This window comes from Protomyctophum bolini (genome assembly GCF_963924005.1).
Source record: "Protomyctophum bolini genome assembly, chromosome: 1".
NCBI classification, from domain to species: Eukaryota; Metazoa; Chordata; class Actinopteri; order Myctophiformes; family Myctophidae; genus Protomyctophum; species Protomyctophum bolini.
The window spans coordinates 24,034,797-24,060,785 of NC_137862.1; the positions used below are offsets into that span (position 1 = coordinate 24,034,797).

General features: G+C 41.2%; 3 protein-coding genes across 3 annotated transcripts in view; 1 reads left to right on the top strand and 2 right to left on the bottom strand.

Annotated features, from left to right (window-relative positions):
* The window catches only part of abcc12 (ATP-binding cassette, sub-family C (CFTR/MRP), member 12), a 34,701-nt gene extending 33,074 nt beyond the window's left edge, over positions 1-1,627 (bottom strand). Inside the window, exons 1-3 of the mRNA XM_080769921.1 lie at positions 1,543-1,627; positions 803-950; positions 400-636 (exon numbers count right to left, since the gene is read on the bottom strand). Of these exons, the coding sequence (XP_080626047.1) occupies positions 400-636; positions 803-950; positions 1,543-1,625 (468 nt within the window). The 5' untranslated portion in view covers positions 1,626-1,627. The remainder of the gene's footprint in view (positions 1-399; positions 637-802; positions 951-1,542) is intronic.
* A 7,749-nt stretch (positions 1,628-9,376) lies between these two features.
* On the bottom strand, positions 9,377-13,389 carry LOC308314269 (small ribosomal subunit protein uS11m-like). The gene is made up of 6 exons (XM_080761810.1): positions 13,247-13,389; positions 12,913-13,026; positions 12,010-12,108; positions 11,699-11,828; positions 11,472-11,537; positions 9,377-9,714 (listed from the first exon to the last, which is right to left on the bottom strand). The coding sequence occupies exons 1-6, from the start codon at positions 13,324-13,326 to the stop codon at positions 9,607-9,609; spliced, it is 597 nt and encodes a 198-aa protein (XP_080617936.1). The 5' UTR covers positions 13,327-13,389; the 3' UTR covers positions 9,377-9,606.
* A 279-nt stretch (positions 13,390-13,668) lies between these two features.
* Positions 13,669-24,485, top strand: LOC308312948 (large ribosomal subunit protein mL46-like). Its single transcript, XM_080759754.1, has 4 exons — positions 13,669-13,933; positions 20,900-21,107; positions 23,137-23,313; positions 23,861-24,485. Exons 1-4 carry the CDS (start codon positions 13,688-13,690, stop codon positions 24,112-24,114), a joined length of 885 nt encoding a protein of 294 aa, XP_080615880.1. The 5' UTR covers positions 13,669-13,687; the 3' UTR covers positions 24,115-24,485.
* Positions 24,486-25,989: the final 1,504 nt, after the last annotated feature.

Genomic DNA, 25,989 nt, shown 5'->3' on the forward strand with positions numbered 1-25,989 from the left:
GGACGCAAGTGCCAACGCTTAACTGCCGAACCGGATATACTTGGTTTTAGTGTGATGCACGTCCGGTTTGGCGTCCATTTTCTGCCGCTCAGATACTCTAACTTAAAACCTCCCATATCACAGTGAAACGGTGAAGTTCACCCCCAAGGCACTCGCAAGGCAAATTATATTATTAATTTTCTATGTATTTTTGTATTTCTTTGTCCACGTTTTCTCTGAAGATGTATGTGTGTATATAAATGTATGTGTGTGCATGTATGCTTCTTTAGAGTGTATATGTCACTGGTTTTGCTTTTACACAAGATCTGAGAGAAAATGAACATGTCTTGTAATATGAACCAAATTACCTGTAAATGATCTTATAATGGCAATAAACAAGTAAAAAAAAAGAATGTGTACCTCTCCCATAGAGATGGCTGTGGAATCTCGCAGTGAGATGATCTTCTGGAAGGCCAACATGGAGAAGGCTCCCTTCACCCGGACGGCGGTACGCAGGCTCAAAGCCCACGCCAGAGATGCAAAATAGGTTTTAAGGAACTCTGAAAAGAACAGAGCCACACAAAGACCCACACCGTATTCCAGCGAGAACGACAGAGGCCGCTCGATGTATTCTAGGATCAGATTCACCAACACCGCCTATCAGGAGAGGAGAGGGGAGAGGAGAGGAGAGGAGATACATATCACGATACGTATCACGATATCGTATCGTTACACCCCTACTACCCAGAGAATAGATAAACGGAAAGTCATAGGTTCAATTCGAAAACAAAACGCAGTATAATTATGTTTCTATAGTACTTACCGGCCCTATGAATACACAGGTCATGAATATGACCCCTGACAGGAAGGTGATCACTTGTCTAGTTTTCTGGAAGCGCATGAACACTCTGCCTAGGGAGGCCTTCTCCAGACCTTCTTTCTCAACCTCCTCATCCCACATCTTCTGAATCCTTCACAACACAGAGAGACAGACAGACAGACAGACAGACAGACAACCACACTTACTTGCGCAAGCAGAGCACGCAAGCATTGTGGTCGGCTGGACCAAAAGTGGTACAGTATGTATGTATGTATGGTATGCATGTCTCTAATTGGCTATTGATGATGACGTAATTAAGATATGTTTCAAGATATGTTTTTTTCAAGATATGTTTATGATTCAATGTTGGGTGGGTAAAAGGTAACGTATGTATATATGTGTACGTATATGTCGGGAAGAATGGTGGACTGGTCCCTTATTGGCTATTGATGGTGACGTAACTAAGGTACACTTCAAGGTTGGTATAAAGTCAATAACGGGTTTAAAGGATTTAGAACAGTAGTTGTAATAGACCAGGGGTTCTCAACCCGTGGGTCGCGACTCCCCGGGGGGATGCCAAATTATTTTGGGGGGGTTCCCCCAATTCTTATTCTTTTTTTTTTTGCAACTGAATGGCTGGAAAATGGAAATTAAGAGTTTACATATAGTACACATAGTGCATGCATAAACTTTCCTTAATGATTATATCTGGTTTCAGTATTTATTTTTGATGTATTACGCACCTCTTCCCATTGGGGTCCGACGCATCGAGGGGAGACAGGTAGAGCGAGCTTATATCCAGCTTGTTCTTAAACACACACCACATAATGTGCGTCAACCACCAGAAGGTGGAGAAGGAGATGAACCCCGCAGAGTCCAGGGGGTGACTCCTGGAGACAGGCGAAACAGACATAAAGAAGACACTGCTTGGTGACATGACTTCATTGATATCACAACATGGACCAGAACGTTAATACGTTTGTATCATGTCAATGTGAGGATGTCTTCCATTATGTCTCATCGTGATAGATTCAACCACATTATATTTCACGATTCAACAATGTTTGTATTATAGGTTTATTTAGGAGGCCATGTCCACAGAAAATAGTTTTCTGATCTGTCAGTGCCAACACTTTTCTGCTATAGTACTACTAATAAAGGCCTATTCGTACTCCAGTTTCTGGCCACCTAAAATTACAACATGACGTCACGCTGCGGTGGTAAGCGACTCATCGCTCACCCAAACAGATCTCTTGTTTTTACTAACCACCGTTCCAGCGGTCCCCTTATCACCTAAAACTGGAGTATCATGAATGAATAGGCCTTAAGAGTACTTAGTGCAGTACCTATTATCAGTACTTGGAGGCCATGACATAATGTCATATTGATGACACCAGGGACCTGTCTTCACTGCATCTTCACCATTCTGTGTTACAGACATGCTAGCTAGTGGCACAGTTTGAGCGCTCTTGGCATCCAGTGTTTTTTGGAGTGGAAAACAGTCCAACTTTTGGAGGGCGCCACTCATCAATGTCACTTTCCCATGCAGAGGGTTGGAGCGACAGCCACACAACTGGCACACATTGGGAGGTGACTTGCTCACTGCATCTGTTTGGATCTGGACATGATGTCCAAAGCGTTCTGCTGCACAAAAGACATTTTCTGTGGAGACGGCCCTGAATTACAGAGGTAGTGCTATGTAACGAATAGAAGATGAATCTGGTGAAATATTTTCCTTTACACTGTGGAAAGATTAAAGAAAATCATATTTGTAAATATTTTTACAGAATTTTTCATATTGTTCATTAGACAAATTCCTCATACATGCAAATATATATTTAGATTTGATTTATTATACATTATTTTGTTTAAAATAAAAACACATGGCTTACTGCTTGCTTCTCACAGAGAAAACATGACAAGGACAGAAAACACCATAAAGTAGTCAGTGACTTATTTCCATTGTGGTCCTTGGTCTTGGACAAACAAAACAGAACAGACATAAAAGTTATATAAAACTTTTTTTAAACGCTGAAACTATACCACAGTATAAATAAAAGAAAATTAAACAAGCAACTGTACTATATTCTGCACCTTCTTAAAAAAGATCATGACTGCTAATGCTGCTAATACAGTATATATATATTAGATGTCCCGATACTGTATCGGTATCGGGAAATGTATCGGATCGGGCGATCGGCCCTTATTTGCCATATCGGTATCGGTGAATATGCCAGTCTAACCACCAATCTGACACAGGGGTAAGGGGTTGACACTATGATGTTGGGACATGTGGGACATCCATATATATATATATATATATATGTATATATATACAATTTGATCATTTCCATGCTAGTTTATACTGCTTAATTAATTTAGTAATCTTGGATTTCAGGTTTGCTAGGCTAGTAAACAAGCTTATTATTATTACTTTTATACATTATGTATTATTAGTTTTTCACAACAATAATAATTATAATAATCATATCATCATCATCTGTACCTTTGTGCATTGTGATTTTACTCACGTGATGCACTTTTGTGCTTGAAAGGTGTTATATTAAGTTAGTAGGCTATATGAAAGGGTTTTACTGCATGGGTAATGTGGTAATCCGTTGTGTTACTGACTTTTTGGAGAAGCGAATGGGTTTGAGGGACTGGATAGCCTGATGGTATTTGCCATGTATGGGATTGGAATCTTCCACTTTGTAATCTAGATCTGGGAGAGCTTCTCGGAGACCGTATCCCGAATCAGCCCGGAACTTTCTCAGATTACTCTCTTTTCTCATACGCTAGAAGAAAGACAGACAGGGAAGGAGAGGGGAGGGGGATGAGAGGGGAGGGAGACATAAATAAATATGTGGATAAATAGACAAAAACATGAGAGCAGAACATAAGAGACGGAGAGTGTAGGGTTAGATATGAAATGGGGGGGGGGGACGGGGACAAGATGAAGGGGTAGCAGAAGAGAGGAGTGAGGACAGATACAAGAGAAGGGGGGTGTGAAGAGAGGAGATAGAATAAATAAATAGGGAGTAAGAGACAGAAAGGGAGAGAAAACTAGAAACAGTGTCAGTCTCCACCAGGAGGATAGGACTGTGTGAGATGTTTGGCAAAATGTTTAGACATCATGTTTTGTTTTTCTTCATTTTGTTGAGGAAATGCAGAGCCAGATCACTCATAGCATATCTGAGGATAGAATTCTGGATGAGCAGGACATGAAATCTGTGCGACTATATAAGCAATGTGTTTTGCAGAAATCGGTCTCATGGTGGCGCTATAACCGGCAGATGTGGAGGGATGCAGGGACAATGTTTTTCCATGGCCTCTAGGGAGTGCAGTCAGTGCACATACATAAGTTGTATACAGATCGATGCAGTTATAGCTAAAAACAGAAATTGGCCTGTGATAGTGCCACCATGAGGCTGATTTTGGAAAAAAATGAGTGGCATGTCGTCCTCGGCCTAGTGGAAATGTGCGTGTATAATTTCACGGAAATTGCACACTGTGTTTGTGATTTGTGGCATTTTGTTCGAAACGGACCTTTGGAAGCTTTGGAAGCCAATCTTAGCCAATCAGGATGGAAGATGGGAAATGGTGCAGATCCGTGTTGATCACATGACTATGGAGATAGTGTATACCAAATTGTGTGATGTATGGATAAAATGTGTAATCTACAGAAATTTGTTTTGCCTAAATCGGCCTCATGGTGGCGCTATAACAGGCCGTTGAAGAATATTTGGGGCAGAGGTTCGTTGTTGGCATCCAGGGAGTGTGTGTGCACAGTTTGGCATGGATCGGGCCAACGGTGGCGGAGATTAGCTGGTAACGGACGGACGGAAGGAAGGAAGGAAGGACGGACGCACGCACGCACGCACGCACACACACACACACACACACACACACACACACACACACACACACACACACACACACACACACACACACACACACACACACACACGGACGGAGTTCAAAACATACTCTCTCCCCATGCCTTCGGCCTGGTGGAGACAATGACTGAGGAGCAGGGTTCATTTTGACTAAAAGACTAAGATTTAGATGTATATATTTCACCCCTGTGTCAATTATCTAATGTGATCCTGGGCTCTACACACCCTCTGCCAACCTGGGGAGAGCAAAAAGCATGACTTCCTTCATGCAGGAGTGTCCAAGTCGCTCCTTTACACCTGACAGGGGGGAGTTTCCCTGGTTGGACGTATAGCGCATGGAAGGAAGATGTTATTCCAACCAGTTCCTTTCCCCTCCATCAGGCACCCCGGCTGGCCAGGGGAAGGAAGTTTAGAGAACAGGATTACTGCATGTTTTTGTGAGGGTACCTACCCTAGGGGTCACGGGGAGAACATAGCAAACTCCACACAGAAAGTCCCTTTCGCCAACCCCGCCTCGGGTATGGGCACTGATGACTCGGAGGAGAGAACACGCCGACAGCGCCCACAGTGTCCCGAGCGGGAATCGAACCCAGGACCTTCTAGCTGTGTGGCGACAGCAGTGTAGACTTTTCAAAAAGTATGTATTTAAAGACGTTTACGCCACGGACAAAGCCAACTCGAGTTGTGACAAATGACAATAAACACAATGAGAGAGAGAATGAGAGAGAGAGAGAGAGAGAGAGAGAGAGAGAGAGAGAGAGAGAAAGAATGGCAACTTAGTTGGCAAGGCAACATGAAATGAGGTGGAGACTAGAGCTGGCATTTATTTTACATACGAATGAGATTCCCTGAATGCCATTCTCTGCTGTTGAGTGGACTGTCGGATCCATGTCTTTATTCTTCATCCTGGCTTATGTTCATGGAGACCAGCTGCCTCCGTCTCTACCTGGCAAATGGGAATTAAAAAAGTTATTGTTATTTATTTTTGGTTAGCAATAGCTGTCAAGGTGGCTTGCATTCAAGTATAGGCATACTCGCTGGCCACAACCATTCTTTTCCCATACATCTGCTAGATTACATTGGCATGAATGTGCAGTGAAATATATAGGTACTTCTTTGGCCTTGGTGTTAATTGGTCTGGCTCTTTGCGCACGCACGCACGCACACACACACACACACACACACACACACACACACACACACACACACACACACACACACACACACACACACACACACACACACACACACACACACACTCTCTCTCTTTCTCTCTTACAGATGGGTACTCTCTTGCAGAGCCACACTGTGTAAAAACATATAAACACTAAACGCAGGCTGTTTCTAGTTCCAAACATCACTCAACAAAGGACAATTCAAGTAAATCTAGTCAAAACTAAAATGCTGCACCAGACAGGCATATACAGACACAGAGAAAATGACAGATTTACCGACCACAACCTATAAATCTGAGATAGTATTATTATTATTATGATAAGGACTGCTATGCCCACATGATTACTGTCACACTGGAGTACTGGTGTAGTACTGAAATATAAATTTTATTCTATTTTCAACCACCCGAGGATACAAGGAATGGTTCCGGAAAGTAGCAGGGTTTAAAACAAAACAAAAGAGTTTGCTGTTGACAGAGGTGTCCATATGTCTTTGGTGACATCTGATAAAGAACAGACGACCATTCACAGCACATGCGTAGGAGAAATGGAGGGAGAGGTACTTTTTAGATGACAATGAACCTTCTATTCCCTAATCATGAAAACAATTAGATTTTATACTGGAATACCAGTGGAAGGAATTCAGAAACGCAAAGTTACATCCAGGCACTGTCTACTACAGACAGGCAGACTCAGAACTACTGTAACCTACAGGCAGGACAAGGAAAACAAATCCAGATTTAAATGCACTACCACTGTATAGTATACACATAATAGACAATAGATACAATACATTCGGACATAATAAATTAGAAACTCAACATCGTTGAGTTCATTCATTGGGACTCGGAGAGAACACATTTCTTACATTCAGACTATACAGTATATAGTCAGTAGCCCACATGCAGACAATAGCCCAGTGATTCTCAAAGTGGGGTCCAGGGGTCCTTAGGGTTTCCAGGTAAAATGAGCTGTTTCGTATGGCAGCCAGTGCAGAAATTGTGTATTTCTTTCTTTCATTTTTACAGAAATCTCATCTTATCCCTGGAACAAAATATTTTCAGATGTGGACATGGACAACGGCCAAATAGCCTACTTGAATTTGGAGTCCTTGACATGGAAATGTTTGAGAACCACTGGGCTAGCAGACTATAGAGACTACAGTATACGTTTGTTCACAATCAAGACACATAATCAGTGTATTTTGCACTTTGCATGTCTTCAATGCATATTGAAGTAGTTTAGGTTAAACCAGACAGCAGACAAGGACCCACAGTTCAAACAGCATAACCATAGGACCTACTGGTCAGGCTGAATAATATGTCTTAGGCTATAATACATAGCTTAGTGGTTCCCAAACACTGGGTCAGGACCCATTTGTGGGACCCACACATTTTTATAGGTCCCTTTATTTTTCCTACATTTTGTTTTTAATTATCATTTCAAAATATTTTCAAAAAACGTTTTTCATGAATCAAGAACAAATTTAATGTTTTTTTTAAGTAATTTCATGAAGAAATCTAAAAGAAAAATCTAAGACAATACATACATTAGCAAACAAATGTTTAAGAAGTAGTGGAAATAGCCAATCTACAAGCTCCCAACCCACTTGTGAGCTTGTAGATCTGCTACTTTCACTAGCTTGTTTCCCAGGGAGACATCACATTTCTCCTTTGGGTCACGGGCTCCAAAGTTTGGAAACCGATGCCATAGTTAACTGTAGCTAATGACAACTATAGGCTTAGCCTAGGCTACTACTCACCTCAGCACCAGTAAGTTTCAACACACAATATTGTACTGCACTGTATCCTATACTCTAACAAACAAAGCAAATCTAAAGTAAAGTTCAACCTAAACAAATTATAATTCTATACAAAACAAAGCCAAACATGTACAAAAAAAATTGAAGCATTGAAAATAGATGTTACCTTTGGAGGGAGTTGAGATCCAGTGTTTTGCTATAGCCAGCTGGAGGCCAAACTGCAGACACCAGTGCGTCATCACATTGTTTGTAGTTCAAAGGTATGCAGTCACCTTCCACCTCCTTGTGACTATCAAATGTGACAGTGGTGTTGTTAGTAGCATTCCCACTTTTATTCTCTTAATTCAACAGGTTTCTTTTTCTACATATATGTTATATAGTAAGCAATGACTCATTAACAAAGTATTGATTGTATTCTAGAGCCGAGCCCTTTCCTCCACATTAGTCTCTTTATTCCCTGGCTGTTGGGGACTTAAGCAAAAGAGTGATTATTGTTATTATTGGTAGGTCAGAGGTTCTCCAGATGTCAAACATTGACAGATACCCTTACACTAGACAGGCAAGTCCATAATGTAAGTAGGGGATATGATGCTCATAAAAGACTTTACTACTCTTGACTTGACGTTGATGGGACTTGGCAGCACTGGCTTTATTACAGTGAGAAGCCAGAGGCATTCTCTTAATAGTAAAACAGTCAGGCTTTACATCCTAAAAAAAGTCAGATGAATGAACACCTGTCACGTGCCAATATGTGATAGAGAAACAGCCAATCAGACGCTGACAGACCCAAAGATAAGTGAACACCTCACACAGCTGTTAATGACTTTGGTTCAGTCATTAATTGTTGGATGGAGCAACAGTCATCCAAACACAGAATCATGTAGTGGCCAGAGCAAGAGTCCGGTAGTCCAACTCCAAATACAGAGACAGGCAGACACAGAAACGATCCGTCAGATTGAAACAACAGACAAGCAGCCAGGCTGACAGTTAATTAAAAAAACGGTGTTCAGACTGCAATATTCACTGGGTTAACCGAGGTTAATGGTGTGGGTTCCAAAAGTTAAACATTACTTGTTGCTAAACTGTGTGGTTTACTGCCACCTCTTCTTCCTTTTTACGGATTATTACATTTCTGCATTTCTACTTTATTATAATAGTAACGGTAGAGACAGGAGAGGCAGACAGCGAGCAGGGAAATGCCACACAGCATACAGTTCAGCCAGCCATGAGCCGAACCAGAGTAGCCTAGCTTCAAGTGTCGCTTCACCGTCCGTCGTGTCTGAAGAAGGCATTTTACGCCCACAATGGCCCCACATGGTATGCAGTGTGCACCCAAACCATTCAGATATCGGCTCGCCCACTTCCAGCTCTTCTTGAATGTTGTTACACTAAAAAGCCAAGGACCTTGATTCATATTCACACGCTGTCTGAATACATACTGAAATTTTTCTATACACTCTACAACAGTTATGAGAATTCAACATGCATAACTGTCTGTATTTCCCATGTATTGTTCTTGTTCCGAATCATGTTACATTTAATGACTGTAACAGTATGCATGTTGAGGACAGACCTTTCCTATATACCGTAATATTTATTCATCATTAGTGTCCAACTCTTCATTTGGTGATGATTTATTAAATCTATGTGTTTATTTCAGTGTCTCCCCCTCTACATATGGTAGTATAACATAATGGTTTCGCTCACTCCAAGGACAAAGACTGACATAAGTAACACAATGAAATTGGCAACCAAGGTGAGAATTTATTATACATTTTCTTCCAGAGGAGGGAATAATCCCTCTTCTGGCCAATATGTGCAATTACAGAATCTCTATGTATAACAAAAATGTTCACAGAAGAAGTTGGAGTGAATATGTCCTAATAGCTAGCTATATGCACGGTATGAATCTGCACTAATTAATGTCTGTGTTAGAAGAAGTATGATGTTTGGTCTAAGGTGGCATGTGACTGGTCAAATCCTTCTGGCTTTCCGTGGGCGACATCCGTTGTGGGGTACAGGAGTGTTGTCTGTGATTGACACCACCTCTAGACCTCCCATGGTCAACCCTTTGATGGCAGCCTGCATGAAAAGAGAAATAGAACTAGTTACAGTAGTACAGTAACTTGTTTGACTAATTAATGTGTCATGATAGAGGGCATGCACGTGACATCAGCATCATACCCGGAAGTTATGCGGGAACTACGGCCTACTGAGTGGCAAAAAAACCCTACTTTCTGGCAAGCCCCCAGAATGGGGTTTTCCCTTCAGGGGTCGCCACAGTGAATCATCTGCCTCCTTCTCACCCTGTCCCCTGCCTCCTTTTCTCTCACACCAACTAACTTCATGTCCTCTTTCACTACATCCATAAATCTTCTCTTTGGTCTTCCTCTAGGAGGCTAGGCGTCCTGCCTGGCAGTTCCAACCTCAACAACCTTCTACCGATATACTCACTATCCCTCCTCTGTACGTGTCCAAAACATCTCAGTCTGGCCTCTGGCTACTTTTCATTAACTGTCTGTCATTCCATCATCACTGACTCTTTTCACTGAAACATTGTACCGTACCACAAAAGTATTTTTTTCATTTGATGAAACTTGCCTTTGTCTGTTGTCTAGCGACCACTTGGCTGAATAAATTGTAACCTCCTGCAGTATTCCTTTCAGCAGGTTTTGAAAAACCACTATCTCTCTCCTGCTGCCAATGTATTAGCCTCGGAAACCCAGACGTTTTTATTTAGCCTACTACAAATGGAACCAAAGGACCCTTTTCTACAAATAAACTCTGACTGTACAAATGGACTGTTATGGGTCGTCCATTTGGTTGTAGCCTACCCTGCGCTGACCTCCACGGGGACCCCCCTTTTATCCGCGGACCCCCACACAGTCTACCGCAGACCCCCGTGGAGGTCAGTGCGAGGGTCCCTGCAGAGGTCGGCGAGGGGGTCCCCGCGGAGGTTGGCGCGGGGGTCCACGATAGTCATGCCGTTCACGTTGATGCATGTGGTTTATTTTCCACATGTCTGGTTCCTGGCGTCAATTTCCACATGTCTAGTATTACAGTATGTTGTGACTGTTCTTCTTGCCGTGCAGACGTTGAGTTAGTGACTCTTGGGAGGTGCAGACTATGGGATGTTCCTATCCCATTGGCTGAGAGGTCGGCTAGAGGCAAAACGTGCGTGGTTGCCTAGAGACGAGGCAGCCAATGACAAATAGGTCAATACGGCAGCCAATGCGAAGATAAGTTGCACTACCAACCCGATAGAATGTAGCCCAGTCTGCTTCGCAGGTGGTAAAGAAACAACAACGAAGCAATATTCATGAAGTCATCTCATGTTTTATAGAGGACATGCTCATGACATCATTGTACCCAGAAGTTATGTGGCAATGCCTACTGAGTGGCAGAAAACGACTTCCCCAATACATCCAAAGAGAAAAGTCCGGATCGGATTCTATCTACAAAGTTTTTGCTTCATCTAAAATCCACCATAGACATGTTATGAGCTACTTTCCATGCAGGTAATTATTTTATCAGTTTTGGAAGTACTCGTTTTCAATAACGTTCTGCTGGCTCCTGCATTATGTGACATTTAGAAACCGAACCGTTGAGTGATTTCCAACACGCGCTTCCAAACTCCAACGCTCCATGTTGCTCAATGTTTTACCACTCGGTCTAGATGAGAGGGATGTGACCCGGTTGAACAGTGATGCATTTGCATACTCTCTCTATTCATGAAGTCATCTCATGTTTTATACCAGCATAATGACTTATAACAACTTTAAATCCTATACTGTGTTGCTTCTCTGACCAGAATGTCTCAGTCTTGCTGCTCTACTTACCAACCGTCCTGGTCCAAGGCCTTTCACCACCACACGGACATACGTAACTCCCTTCCCTGTGGCTTTCTACACAGGACAGACAGACACAAGAAAACAATTTTTTGTATAAAACCAGTGTCAAGGCAGTGACATAGGTGGTCATTGATTGATCAATCAGTAATAGGATAGGAGCATCTTCATTACAGAAGCGTTGTACAGAAGAAAAACAAAAATGTTATGGGTCGTACTGAGGCAGCAGATATCCCAGTCGTCTGAGCAGCGATGGGGGTGGACTTCTTAACATTCTTGAAGCCCTCTGTCCCACAAGACGTCCTCACCATTGACACACCTGCACTGTCTGTCACCTGGATATGTGTGCTGGGGACACAGATACAGGACCACACTTGTTTCTTTAGGAACAATATTTTCTCGTTATTGTTGTTGTTATTATCTATGCTGGCTGCATTGTCTGAAGGAAGCCAAGCAAAAGTAAGTTTTACTCTTATGTACCTGCACACAAAGCACAACCTTGAACATGTGAGTTTGAAAATATGCGTACTTGTTGTATGTGGCTTTGACGTGTGCAATCGGCAGCTCCTCAAACTTCTGCCCTGCCCACCTCAGAGTGCTGTCCTCACCAGGCATCGGTGGGTAGTGACTGCAGGAAGAAAACAGCAGTCATCTCAGCGATGTTTGTAAAATGAGTCTTTTGTTTTTTGTTAAAACAGTTGTCATATACAGTATGTAAGGCTATTATGAGTAGGTCTAGTAGTTCTTAGGGAATGTCACACATGTGTTTTGCATACGTGCTCTATAAACACAATATTTCAATATCGTTCTGCTTGTAGTGCAAGCAGGTTGGAACGGATAGAAAAAGAGAAAAGTGTCAGGTGTGATGTGTGAGACTAAAATGTTGAGGTTCTCTCTGAGAGTAAGGATCAGAAACAAGTACATCAGAGGGATAGCTCATGCCAGATGTTTTGGAGATAAAGCCAGAGAGGCCTGCCACCAGACATGTACAGAGGAGGCATAGTGAGTATCGGTAGAAGGACGCTCAGGTTGGAAGTAACTGCCAGGCAGGAGGCCTAGAGAGGAAGACCAGAGATGTATGGATGTAGTGACATGAAGCTAGTTGGTGTGAAAGAAGAGGATGCATGGAGGCACTGTAGTGACCCCTGAAGGGAAAGGCCGAAAAGATAAGAATAGCTGATAAGCACAGCTATAAATAAGTACATTTATGTTTGGACTGGATCTTACATCAAGACTAAATGTATTTTATCAATTTTGAATTTATTATATACAAATTTCAAAATCGATCAAATTCATCTACAATAGTGTTGATCAATCTAAGCCTTAAGGCTGTAGCTTGCGATGTGTGTAATACACAGCTTGGGAGGTGTGTTACACACATCGCAAGCTACAGCCACAATAACCTGCTGAACTGTGTATGGACTTACTGTACCTGAACTCTTTGGATTTGGATGATTGGCCAGCATCTGTATCTGTGATGGGCAGGGCTGTCTCCTCGTGTGACCTGACACTGACAGCACTGGAACATAGCGCTCTCTGCAGCACTCTGTCACATTCAGAAACAGAATATATAACAATTAACAAAAACAAAAAATAGACATCGTTTCCAGCATCATTACTAGCATAATAATCACAGTGTAACACGTTGTTAACGCACTGGATCAGGACTATCACAGACATTCTAAACGCTAATAATGAATACCATTCTGGTTTCAACCATTACCACGGATGCTAAATAATAAGACTTCATATAAAAATACACTTACGATCCTCCAGTAATGTCTACATGTCCTTGCCGGCATACGTTTCTGATTGAACTAATTAATATACAGTTTAATTTAAACATGGTTCTTCTGTACAGTCACTTTTGTACACAAAACAAAACGTGTGACATTGAGCAAATTGCAAAAGCTCATCCTGGTAAGCACCATTATGTGGATGTTTTGGGGGGCATATAGGGGCCTACATAATAAAACTGTGTCTGTTAGAACGATACATTTTATTTTATAAAATCTTTGGACTAAATACAATACAATATCTAATTGCTGAACCCGTTGTTGCAAATCATGCAATATAATATTCGGAGTCATACTTGGTTTTTATGATCATTTCTAGATCCCCCCTTTCACAAAGTAATGGCATCGACTTTCGCAAAGCGTTCTGGGTAATGCTGCAGGAGAACCAATATGGCTGCGCCCTGTGGCAGGATGGCGAGTCGGTGCTTTATGCATTTAGTTAAGTGTTTTGAGAGAACAAGGGTCAGTAATACAGCATCAACGTTGCGCCAGTTTTCAGTAAGCTCTGCGTGTCGCGTTTCATTGAAAGCTAAAGATCAAATTGAAACCGTCGCGTCGCCATGGACGTTAATGGGTTCAGTTTGGCTGCAGAGACTCCCTGTCATCTCCCGAGACAAAAACCCCATAGAGGAGCAGCTTGCAGAGCTCATGTACCAGGTGAGTTTCAGTGGATCATGAAACGTTTGAGGCCCCTAGCATCCCTATTCTATGTCTGGGCCGACGGTGTCATATAGAGCTCTAGTCCATAGCTCCAATCGTAACCGAGAGGTTCCAAATCGGGCTATAATGTGGTCCAGAGCTAGCTAACTCTCTGGATCAGAGCCTATTTGGCCAACAACATATGCGAAAATGGCAGATCTTCAAGCTCAGATGCAAATCACCCACTGTATTTTCAGATGACTCCTTGGGCTAAAAACAGCCATAGTCACTTGCCCAAATCGGCTGACCACATCTCATCACATTTGTCATGACGTCTATGGCCGTTTTTAGCCCAATGAGTGTTGTTTGTGCAAAACTAATGCTTGGATTGGATTCAGAATCATGCAAACCCCTAGCCCCTCTCGGAACCCTACGTACAGTTTGTTTACACCCCCTAGTTTGACATGTTACTAGCCATGATTCATGACTCTCGTATTCATACGAGATAATCATCATGGCAGTCATGTTTCAGGGCTAACATGTTATGCTACTTAAAGCATAAGTAAAGTTTGACTGCCATATGATGTTATGGTAGGGTCACAAAAAAACCCTATAAAAATGCCCAATACCGACAGCCGGTCAGCAAGTGGATTCATGAATGTATGTATATAGACAATATTTTAGGCCAATAAAAAAGACTAACAAATTTCCCACCTGTCCACCCCATCTGCCGGACTAATGGTTCCCATCGTGTCGTTATTTCCATATAAAAAGGGCAAAGAAGAAGGGGGGTGGGTGGGAAAGGAGATCAAACAAGAAACAAAACAATATTTACACATTGTACCTGAGATAAGATATAAAGGTGTGTGAGCATAGCAGCAGATGTGTACTGTGCATGCCATACTTAAGGACATTATAAGGTGCTAGAAACACAAACAAAAAAGTCAGTGTACATAGACATTTTTATAGTGTATGACTTTCTCTCAGGCTTGTGATGAGTGATGCAAATGTCGCATTATCTTCATGAAAGCTAAATTCATGAGATATTCAAGATGTAAACTTTCCATGGTTATTAATGTTAAATAACCAAAAAGAATGGGAATACAATTATTGAATATTGGTGTTATTGCTCAGGCTGTATTTATTTATGCAGATATTGTAAGTATGTCCTCTGGAATGGGCCTGGCCTGGATTAGGCATACACATACACACTTAATACCACTTGTGATGGACTGACTGTTAGTGCTGACCTTCAATTCAATTCAATTCAGTTTTATTAAAGTGTCAAATCAAATCACAACAAGTTGTCTCAAAGATCCACCCAGAGCAAGCAATATTGCGACAGTGGTAACGAAAAACTCCCCTTTAGGAAGAAGGGGGGTGATTAAATAATGCTCAAGCACATGGCTTTGAAGGTTAGCAGATCTACAAGCTCTCAACATGTCATGCCACAATGTGTTGTGGGCTTGTAGCTCAGATATTTCGGTCAGTCCTGCCCTACTCTCTGTATGGAAGTACTGAGCTGGCCATTGATGATAATTAATAAAGCTTGAAGAAGAGCATGGCATTTGCAAACAATGCTGCCTGCCACAGACGAGCATCTTCTACTCCCTGCTTGTGAGCTTTGTGGCAGTGCGCAGCTGCTCGCTTTGAGCCAGTCAAAGAACTGGAGCACTCGCTGGACCACAATTTGCTTAATGCCACTTAATACCTTGGACAGGTCACAGGACACGCCCATTTTATTGAATTTAGTGATAAAACAAAGTGAATGCTGCTTCTGGTGTGAATTCAGTCTAAGGTTTTACACATTAGGACTGGGAGCAAAGCGTTACAATCTGAAAACGTGTCGGAATATTTCACTTCATATAGTCTTAGTGTCGTATAGTTGTTGATGTGTCATTGATTTCATACAGTTAGATGATAAATTAATTGCAATTGCAAAAGTTGAAAAGTAATCACCTGAATTTCCCCTCGGAGATGAATAAAGTCCCTACCTAGTACCTACCTACTGTACCATCTATTAAAACTTAGCAACACGTTTTGTCATTTATTTATTTTTGTTTTGTATTTATTGTCAAATCATTTCGTGATAAGATTTTGTTTGTATTTGTGCTGCCAGGGGGATGTGGGCGGGTCAATTGTTGAAAATACTTATGTGTACTATAAAGAAAATGAATAAACATATGTTTAAAAAAAAAAAAAAACTTAGCAACAAGTAACCTGGTTGGTTAACTGAAACATCGCAAAGAATATAATATATAATGTATTAACTTTTTTTTTTGTTATCACAACTTTCTTGAAATAACTTTCTGTAGTTCTTTCAGACAGTGGCTTAGTGTTGGCATTAGGGTGTGCTTCACTTGTGATGCAAGAATGCACTGCACATGCATTGCACATGCAGAGATTTGCAGTTTTTGCATCCATGGAGCAGTGCCCTGTAGGCCAGATGTAGCTAATCAATGCGGTGTAGCAGGTGTCTTATTCATGAAAATGTGAAAAGTGTGTTAGAAAATGCTCCACAGTGCCCCAAGAGTTTGTTCAATGTTACTGCAGTCTCTAATCAACTTTGTTACATCGCAAGTTTACAGGTGTAAAGAAATAGGTGAAATTAGTTTTGACACTCAACACGGATATGCACAATAATTCAGCCATCATTTACAAGATATCAACATAAACCTGGCAGTACATGGAATGACAAAGGTATGCCTTCCCTTATTATTATTATTAATATTATGTATATAAATGCAGCAAAATATAAATAAGTTAGCTTGGAAGTTTGAGAATCCCAGACTATATAACGATATAGGCATTATAAGACCAATCAATTGGTCTTATAATGCCTCTGTTTACAGAGTTATGCAGTTATATTTTGCAGGAATGTATTATGTCTGTGACGGTAACTAGATACTCGTATGGAGCAAGTCCCTATTAGGAGTTATTTTCTTTCTTTTAAAAACAATAACTGATGTCAATCAGCTGCATGACATGACGTGTCTGTGATGCTGTTTCAAGAACAAAACATTCCTCATCGAGTGAGTAGTAAGTCTGTTTGCTTAGCTCATTGTGCTTTTCTTTTTTTTATATAATCTTTATCCCACGATTTTGTAACCCATTTTTCACCCCTGTGTCAATTATCTAATCATGTGATCCTGGGCTCTACACACCCTCCGCCAACCTGGGGAGAGCAACGGACTTGAACTCATGCTTCCTTCATGCATGAGTGTCCAAGTTGCTCCTTTACACCTGACGGGGGAGTTTCCCTGGTTGGACGTAGCATGTGGAAGGAACACGTTATTCCAACCAGTTCCTTTCCCCTCCATCAGGCGCCCCGGCTGGCCAGGGGGAGGCATTTTAGAGACCAGGATTACTGGATGTTTTTGTGAGGGTACCTACGGGGAGAACATGCAAAGTAAACTCATTGTGCTTTTCACTATGCTGGACAGGATCAGTTGAGTAAGGGACTACTTACTGCCCATGCTATAGTAAGTATACAATCCATCTTTCATCCCCAGCACACTCAAATACAATTTGAGACGGAAATTGTAAGAGTATAGTTAAAACCTATCTTCGTAGAATTGGTCCTCATTAATGGTCATTATAATAATCATACAATTTCTGTCTAATTACTGTCTCAGAGGATGGCTGTAGACAGTTCAGAAACCCACCTACCAGTGACATCATCCGTAGGCATGTTAAGTCATTTCAGACTGACAGATGTGAGAACAATGGCTTCTATTATAGCATGCTAACTTTCCAGGAATAGAAAGCCTGCAGGCCTATTAGCTTGGATTCCACATCAATGATTAGGCAGTTAAATTACTGAGAATATCAAAATATTATCTTGGTTCTCCTTACTGCAACGCTCTATACTCTACTGTTAAATGAATAGAATATATATCTTTACAGACGTTTGAAGACATGCCTGGTATTGCAGCCAGTGATGCTGACTCCGATGCACAAGGCTCTGACACCCCTTTTGCTGAGGACGTCATCCAAAAATCACAAATCACCACCTATTGCCAAGGTAGGTTACTGGAGTTTATAATAATAAGTGCAAAAAAAAAAGAAAAGTGCACTCAATCATTTTTGGGATAGAAAAGTATGCAAAGTCATGCTCGGAATCAATAATCTAGAACAGTTTAGTCATACAGGTACACACAGCAGAATGTTCAGAGTCTGAACGAACACAACAATACTACAAGATAATTACAATAAATGTAATAATACTGGTTGAGATATAAATAAAGGTACAGGTAGAACAGCAGTATGATAAACCTCTTGATGGGTGATATATATTTTTGCAGCAGTGTGTCATAAATGTGCAAGAGCAGAGCCATTGATTACAGACAGTATACTGTATTTTACGTATATCTTTAGCAGCACTATTGACACATCCAATTAAATAAGGTTATAATATCGGTGTTATGAGGAAAGCTTTATATAAGCTGAAAAGGTTACAATGAAATAATACATGATATGATGGTGGAAAAACTAACCAGAACCCATTTTACAATGCAATTCTATGTTGCTTTAGTTTTAGTTTGTTTTTGCCTTAGTTTTAGTTTTTATTCATATTTATTTTTTATTTTATTTTTTTAACTTCATTTCCAGATAACTAATTTACAATAACCCTGGTATACAAAAAGAAGGTAATTTCAGGATTAGATTAATGTCCACTAATCTAACCTGAACTAGGAGCTCTCACTCCTTCCCTTCCCTGAAGATATGATTTCCTAGTAAACTTTATACCCCATGAAGTTACCAGTACTTGAAAAGCTATGTTGAAGTCATACTGTACACTTCTCACATACCAAAAGAGCTGCAGTGTATATAATTAATGTTTTAATATGTAAACATAATATTTAAAATTCAACTCAGTCATTGTCGGATGATATTTATGCAACATCACCGTGTGCAGAATTAGCTATTAATGCATTTCCTTAACCCCTTTTGGGGAGCTTGTTGGTATCTACAGTATATATCAGCCTCAGTCCTAAATGGGGCAAAAAAAGGTTCTAGGAATGGACAGCCTAGAATTTTACCTCTGCATTTTGGTCAAGCCCCTCAAAATCACTCACTCCCACAAATTATGTACTTAGCAGCTGTTTCTGTATTACGGAAGCCAGTCATCAAAATTGTGAAAAAAGAAAAAAAAAAAGTCGAATAGTTGATCCTATACCTACCATTATTATCCTTCATAATCAAACTCATTTTATTTTACAAAACATGGACTTAAATAATACTAGAATGTGTCCTATCATATATGGTATGCAAATACATATAATAATGATATATCAGAATGGCAGTTGATGCAGCAAAGCTCAGCTCCCTCAGTTCACATTCTCAGCATGTGGTTCAAAAACAATTGGTAAAAAACAATATGAACTCAGTTTGTTTACTACAAAACGTATTTAACAAAGGAATAATGACCTTGGAATCGAGCCTGTAAAGAGAATATATGGTTTCCTGGTAAAACTTTAGTCCACGTGAATCTTCAACTACATTTGTCTCCACTTGACTGTGGCTGCCCCCTTTTGGTAGCAGCAGCTTGTCTTGAAGGTCCCTAGTTTACTACAAAGACACTAGGGGGCAGCAGAGAGCTATAAGTGAGTAACTACAGGAACCCTAGCCTACTATTGTTGAGTGTTAAAAAGAGCAGCATGGTCCCACATGGATTTCCTTCATTGTTGTCCCTTAAGCAAACGTTAAGATATATATTTTTGAAATACATTACGATATAGTATAAAATATGTAATGGTACTAATTAGTACATTTGGTATGACAGGTCTTCACAGTGCCATTCCATTTGCATTGACCTGGCCTAACATCAGATTCAATCTTTCTTAAGTCTTGCCATTAATTATAATCTCTATATATTTATCATCCTTTTGATTAATCAATTATTCAAATTATTACTATTTATTTAATTATTTCCAGGAAAAATCTTCTTTTAACTATTTTTAAGTCCTCAATAATACTGCATATGTATGTTTTGATTATCTTGTCATTTGAAATCACTCATGAGTGTTGCTATTAATGACATTATCTTCTCTTGTATCTTTTTTCTTTTTTAACAGATGAACTACATTCCTGGAGGCTCAGATGAATGCTTTTGAACAGTGTGGAGGGATTTGTCCCTTGTCTCAGTGACTGCAGTGGTTGTTCTATGTTTTTACCTCATAGGGTCAGAAATAGATCTATTTTTGGTCTGTATTTTATTTTGCACTATAAACTATTTAGTTAGCCCTGGATGCACTGTAATATGCACACAGCTACATAGCATTTCTACGGCTGTTATGTTGTACCTTGTGGTTCATGTTTAAAGGGATGGTTCACTCCCAAAATAACTTAAATTCATGGATGTGTTTGTTGATGACTAGCAGTGGATCCCTATAGATACACAAAGAGTCTTCTTTGTGTCCCCATAGGGAACCACTGCTGGTCATCAAATTATTGACTTAAGAATGCGACAAAAAAAAGTAAACGATATCCATTAATTCAAGTCTTCATGGGGTGAGTAACCAATTATTTTAGGGTGAATCTCTTTGTGTCAAAAATATTTATCTTTTTTCTTTTGTTAGAAAGATACACAATACAAATTTGAAATAATCTACCATGGCTCTGCTGGCTTTCTTTTTTAACTTAAGTTATTTTCCTTCGTCGGATTCATATGTTTATATCTATGTAATTGACAACCATCATATTTATAGATGAAAAAAAAAAGGTACTGATTTGCCTAAATAGTTAATATTATTTTGGTGGTGATGCTCTTATCAATACACAATGCTTTCATCTGGAAGGTGAGAGTGGGTGGTGTTGTGCTGGACTAAATAGAGATGGAAGCTGAACATGCCTCTGTGTGTGTGTGTGTGTGTGTGTGTGTGTGTGTGTGTGTGTGTGTGTGTGTGTGTGTGTGTGTAAGTGAGAGAGAGAGATGGTCGATACTCCCATGATTAAATACATTGAATCCCCGTCTTGTCTCAGATGGAGCTGGAGAAAAGCCTGCTGGCTGACCACGAGCTGCGTCTCCTGGAGGATGCCGAGAGGCTGAGGCGTAAACAATCGGATGATTATGACTCGGATGACGAGGAGGAGGGTCGCCGTGGCGACGAAGAGATCGTGTTGGCTCAGGACCTGGAGGACACATGGGAGCAGAAACTCCAACAGTTTGTGCCTGAACCCAGGACCACAGGTATGTGTGAGCAGTTTGTGCCTGAACCCAGGACCACAGGTCTGTGAGCAGTTTGTGCCTGAACCCAGGACCACAGGTATGTGTGAGCAGTTTGTGCCTGAACCCAGGACCACAGTTATGTGTGAGCAGTTTGTGCCTGAACCCAGGACCACAGGTATGTGTGAGCAGTTTGTGCCTGAACCCAGGACCACATGTGTGAGCAGTTTGTGCCTGAACCCAGGACCACAGGTCTGTGAGCAGTTTGTGCCTGAACCCAGGACCACAGGTATGTGAGCAGTTTGTGCCTGAACCCAGGACCACAGGTATGTGTGAGCAGTTTGTGCCTGAACCCAGGACCACATGTGTGAGCAGTTTGTGCCTGAACCCAGGACCACAGGTATGTGAGCAGTTTGTGCCTGAACCCAGGACCACAGGTATGTGTGAGCATCGAGAGACGGGCCATGTGCTCTGCACGGGGGCGGATGGATAGACTTGTTGAAATCGATTGTTCATTAGTTGGGATCACTCGAGCATGATTGATTGATAGTGTCAACCTGTGGTGAGAGAGTTCTGAATTAGGGATGGCGGAAGAAGAAAGTGGAAGAGAATGGATAATATAGAGAATACATTGCATGGATGCAACTGGGACGTATCTTCAGTGATGTATCCCAAGGTCATCAGGGGTTTTGGGTCTCGCGAACATCATACCCCTCACTCGTGTGACCCAAACGGGGTGATGAAGTCCCTAGTTATGTCCCAGTAGCTACCCTCGATCAGACCCACTAGGGAAAGACCAGGGCCACACAATCCGATGGAACCACTCCGGTACTATTCTGGCATGTGGACTAGTCTCTGTGGGTTGACCCCTGTCCGGGCCCCTCCTACATCTCACCAGGTCCACTCCTGCTCTCACCAGGAGTACAGCTCCTGTGCGTTGCACCAGACTCCCAGCACCAGAGTAGGAGTGGTGGATTCTTGAGCCGCAATGGTTCTGCAGGCTCCACCGCTGGGAAACGGTAGTACCGCAGGCTCCACTTGCGGCTCGAATGGCCCTCCTAAAGGCCTCACCAAAGGTTTTTGGAAAGCTTCCTCCTCACCGAGGATGCAGGCTGTGGGCGCTAACCCATACTGCTCCCGGGGTGCCGTCTACATTCCGGCTGTCAACCGTCTCTCCAGTGGTCACCAGACTATACCTGGTTGTCACATAGTCTATTCCTATGAGTCACTATAAACATATCAACTGGATAATGTACGTATACTGGATAATGGATGCCATGTTTCCGCTTCATATTTTAAATGTTGGAAAATCGAGACAAGAAACAAATGTTTGGCTTCAATGTGTCAGAATTAAAACCAGACAAAATATAATAAATTCACTATAAACCTCACCTCAGCAAGACGCAAGGCCAACAAGTGCATGATCCAGTCAAGTAAAAGTATCAATCACAGGGTCACCTAGTATAGTATAAGGTCCAGTCATATCACATTCTATGTGTTTTTTGCAACCAGAGCGTATTTTAATGATGTTTAGAACGTGATGTTTGATGCCTGAAGGTCGTCAGTAGACCAAAAGTCTGCAAAATAATTAGTTTTTTCAGCAGATGAGCGTGGTTCTTTTTACATTAATGGTGTTTAGGACCCAAGAAACACTTTCCTGGGGTTTTTATGTGTGTAATATGTTTTTCTTTAATATTTTAGTCATGACGCCATGTTCATGACCAAAAACCTGTCATGAAAATGTGGTCTCACTTCTTCCTGGACTACAAGTCACACCTCCATGCAACCTCCCCCCTCTCCACAAGGAGGGGAAGTGCACTAAAGCATTATGGGCATTGTAGGAATTCAGCAATTCAGTCAAACCTTAGTCAAACACATCGACTTCATTATTTTTCTGGCAATAGGGTGCCAATTTCAAATTGTGTTACTGTTATCTACTACAAATGCTATTAACATTGAGTGACTGCCGTTTCTTCCAGCGGTGAAATGTCCTTTTAAGTAACTTTATGTGCCAGTTTCTTGTCTTCATGTCTGTCTATCTGTTGTTTAACAGAAGCTGATTTAGAAGAGAAGATGTCTTCATTGGAACGCTGCTTAGCGGACTCCCTAGTTCTGTTAGTGGAGCAGAAAGTTGGAGAGCAGAAACATTGGCTGCTTCCTCAGATCAACTGGGAGACGGGAGAGACCCTGAGACAGACAGCTGAGAGAGCTCTTGCTTCTTGTCTACCAGGTAACCGGTTAATACTAGGGAATAGCGATGCACAATTAATCTGTCATCAGATCATCACAGATTTGACTGAGGGGCTGCCATCGTGCAACCTCCAGCTTTTCACATACACATCAGACTCTTCACGTACTAGAGCATGTCTCAAATAAATGTAAATATGAAATAAATGCTTAAACATGTAGCTAGGTGTAATGTTATAGATCACAAAAGTGAACCTTTCAAGTCTCTTTTCTCAAGTCACTGTTTTCGGTCAGACATCACTCTATAAGCCATATCTCCAAAACTGGTGGGTCAAACTGAACAACCAATTGAAGCTATGATTCCATGCTTTCATATGACATGAAAAAAAAACAATATTTAAAAAAATCCAATGGCAGTCCCTCAGTCAAATCTGTTCACATATCACTATCGGCCTCAAAAATGCAATTTTGGTGTTGAACTCAAATCAAAATACTGTATTGGTTTTAGCCGAAACTGCTGATTAAATCAGTGTTTTTTGGGGAAGCTTTTAAAACTAAACCAGCTCTTCTCTTCTTTCTCTTTGCTTCAGAGGCTGCCTCGCAGGCCACATTTCTGGGTAATACCCCCTGTGGCGTCTATAAATACAAAGTACCCAGAGCCATGCGTACAGAGACCTTTGTGGGAGCCAAGGTCTTCTTTTTCAAAGCCGTCCTGTCCGACAGTGCCCGTCTCTCCCAGTCTTCAGAAATGCCTCCTTTCATGTGGGTGAAAAAGAGTGAGTTGCAAGACTACCTCAAACCAGCGTACCTGGAGAAAGTCAACCGCTTTGTCCTCGACCTATGACAGAGAAGCAGAGAGAACTGAGGCATCAAAAATTGCAGGCAGCCTTGGGGGAGTCCGGTAAGGTTTACTTGGTTAAATTTACACTGGGGAGTGACCCGTGTCCCACAACTAAAAGACCACCAGTGAACTATACAACAACAAAAAAGGTGTTGAGTAAATCATAAGACCACTGAAGGAGTGCTCAGTCCTTGGAATCACAATCAACTATAGCGTATTGATATGCTTTTTGGAGGTTTACCACCTCCTATAATAGTTGTTGTGTTGTGTGTATGTACCCTGAGGACGTAAGACTGTGCTGAATATGTGATGTATCCTGTAACTTGAGAAAAAAGGTATACCTTTGAATGCATTGACAATAATAAATGACTGAAGGGAACAAGCTGCTGCCCTGAACTATATTGTTATTGTTGTGAAATATACTGTGTCCAAACTGTATTGTGAAAATATATATACCGGTAGCTTGAGGAACTGTTCAAGGTAGGTGGTGCCATCTTGAGAGTTTTTCGCTATTTCTTTATTTGGGGTGTCACATTGTCTTTCTAATGACATTGGGTTACAAATATATTTTCAAGTCCTGGTTGGCCAATTTTGTATAATCTTAATAGAGAAAATATGTTAACTCTCAATTTCCATATTCCAGCCATTCAGTTGCATTTCTTTTTCTTATTCATCTGAGGACCCCCCCAAATTTTATTTTGGGATTATTTTAGGTCTTATGTGAGATTTTTCTCTTTGTGATAGGGAGATAGAAATGGGAGTGGAGATTTTGCCCATGGTGTAGGACGGGGTGGGACATTTGGTAATGATTTGAGAGGCTACTGATCACCCTAGCTAGGGCTGTATAGTTCAGTAATGCGAGGTCTCTGTTGGCTTTTGTTTGTATGGACAAAAATATAATTGCATGGGGAGGTCATCCAGTTTGTGTAATGTGATACAGTATTGTGTAAGGCTGCACAGAAGTGGGCAGTCACATTTTTACAATAAAGTACACAGGGTACATGGAGGAATTATTTAAAGCTGAATTGACTGAGCAGGAACATGATTATTCATATCCTCCTTTGATTCCAACCAAACGGCATTACACAAGCCTAGCCAATTTAGCTAATTAACACGCCTTCCACCAGAAAAGATATGAAACTAATAGTCTAGTACGTGATTAGGATGAAAACCGATCAGGCCCCCCTTCACACCTGGCATTAACATGCATCACATATGCTCATTGTTTCCAAACATTACAGTAGCCCGAGTGATTGCATTTAAACCCTGGCATTAACCTGTGCACAAAATGCAGATTACTGCACTCATCACTTCCTCATAATTAACTTTAGAAAGAAAGATACCATTTACAATACATCATTGTGCTCAGTGCCACAGCTACAGTCATTTTAATACACATTTTAAATATTCCCTGCTGATTTAAATTTCAGCGTGTGAGTTCCCATATCTATCACATTTGATTGGATACCACCAGTGGTCTCCAGAGATGAAGACTGATTGAACATCAGCAGGTTGCTGTTCATTCTTACCAGTAGATGGCAGAATGTATCCACCACTTCCAAAGAGGTGATGTAAGTAAACCATGAACGCCTGTGGTGACCTCAGAGAAAAGACTGCAGAGCAGGAGACAGACGTAGAGAGAGAGACTGAAAGGGACAAGGGAGAAAGAGTTTGATGACGGAAGCATACAGACAGAAGAAGCATACAGAGAGACAGACAGACAGACTGCAAGCATACAGACAATAAGCATACTGCATACAGACAGACAGACTGCAAGCATACAGACAGAAGAAGTGAGACGGAAACGCAAAAGTAGATGGGAAGAAAAGGAGATGGGAGACAAGTTATGGAGGAGGAGAGACAGGAAGAGATTCTGAT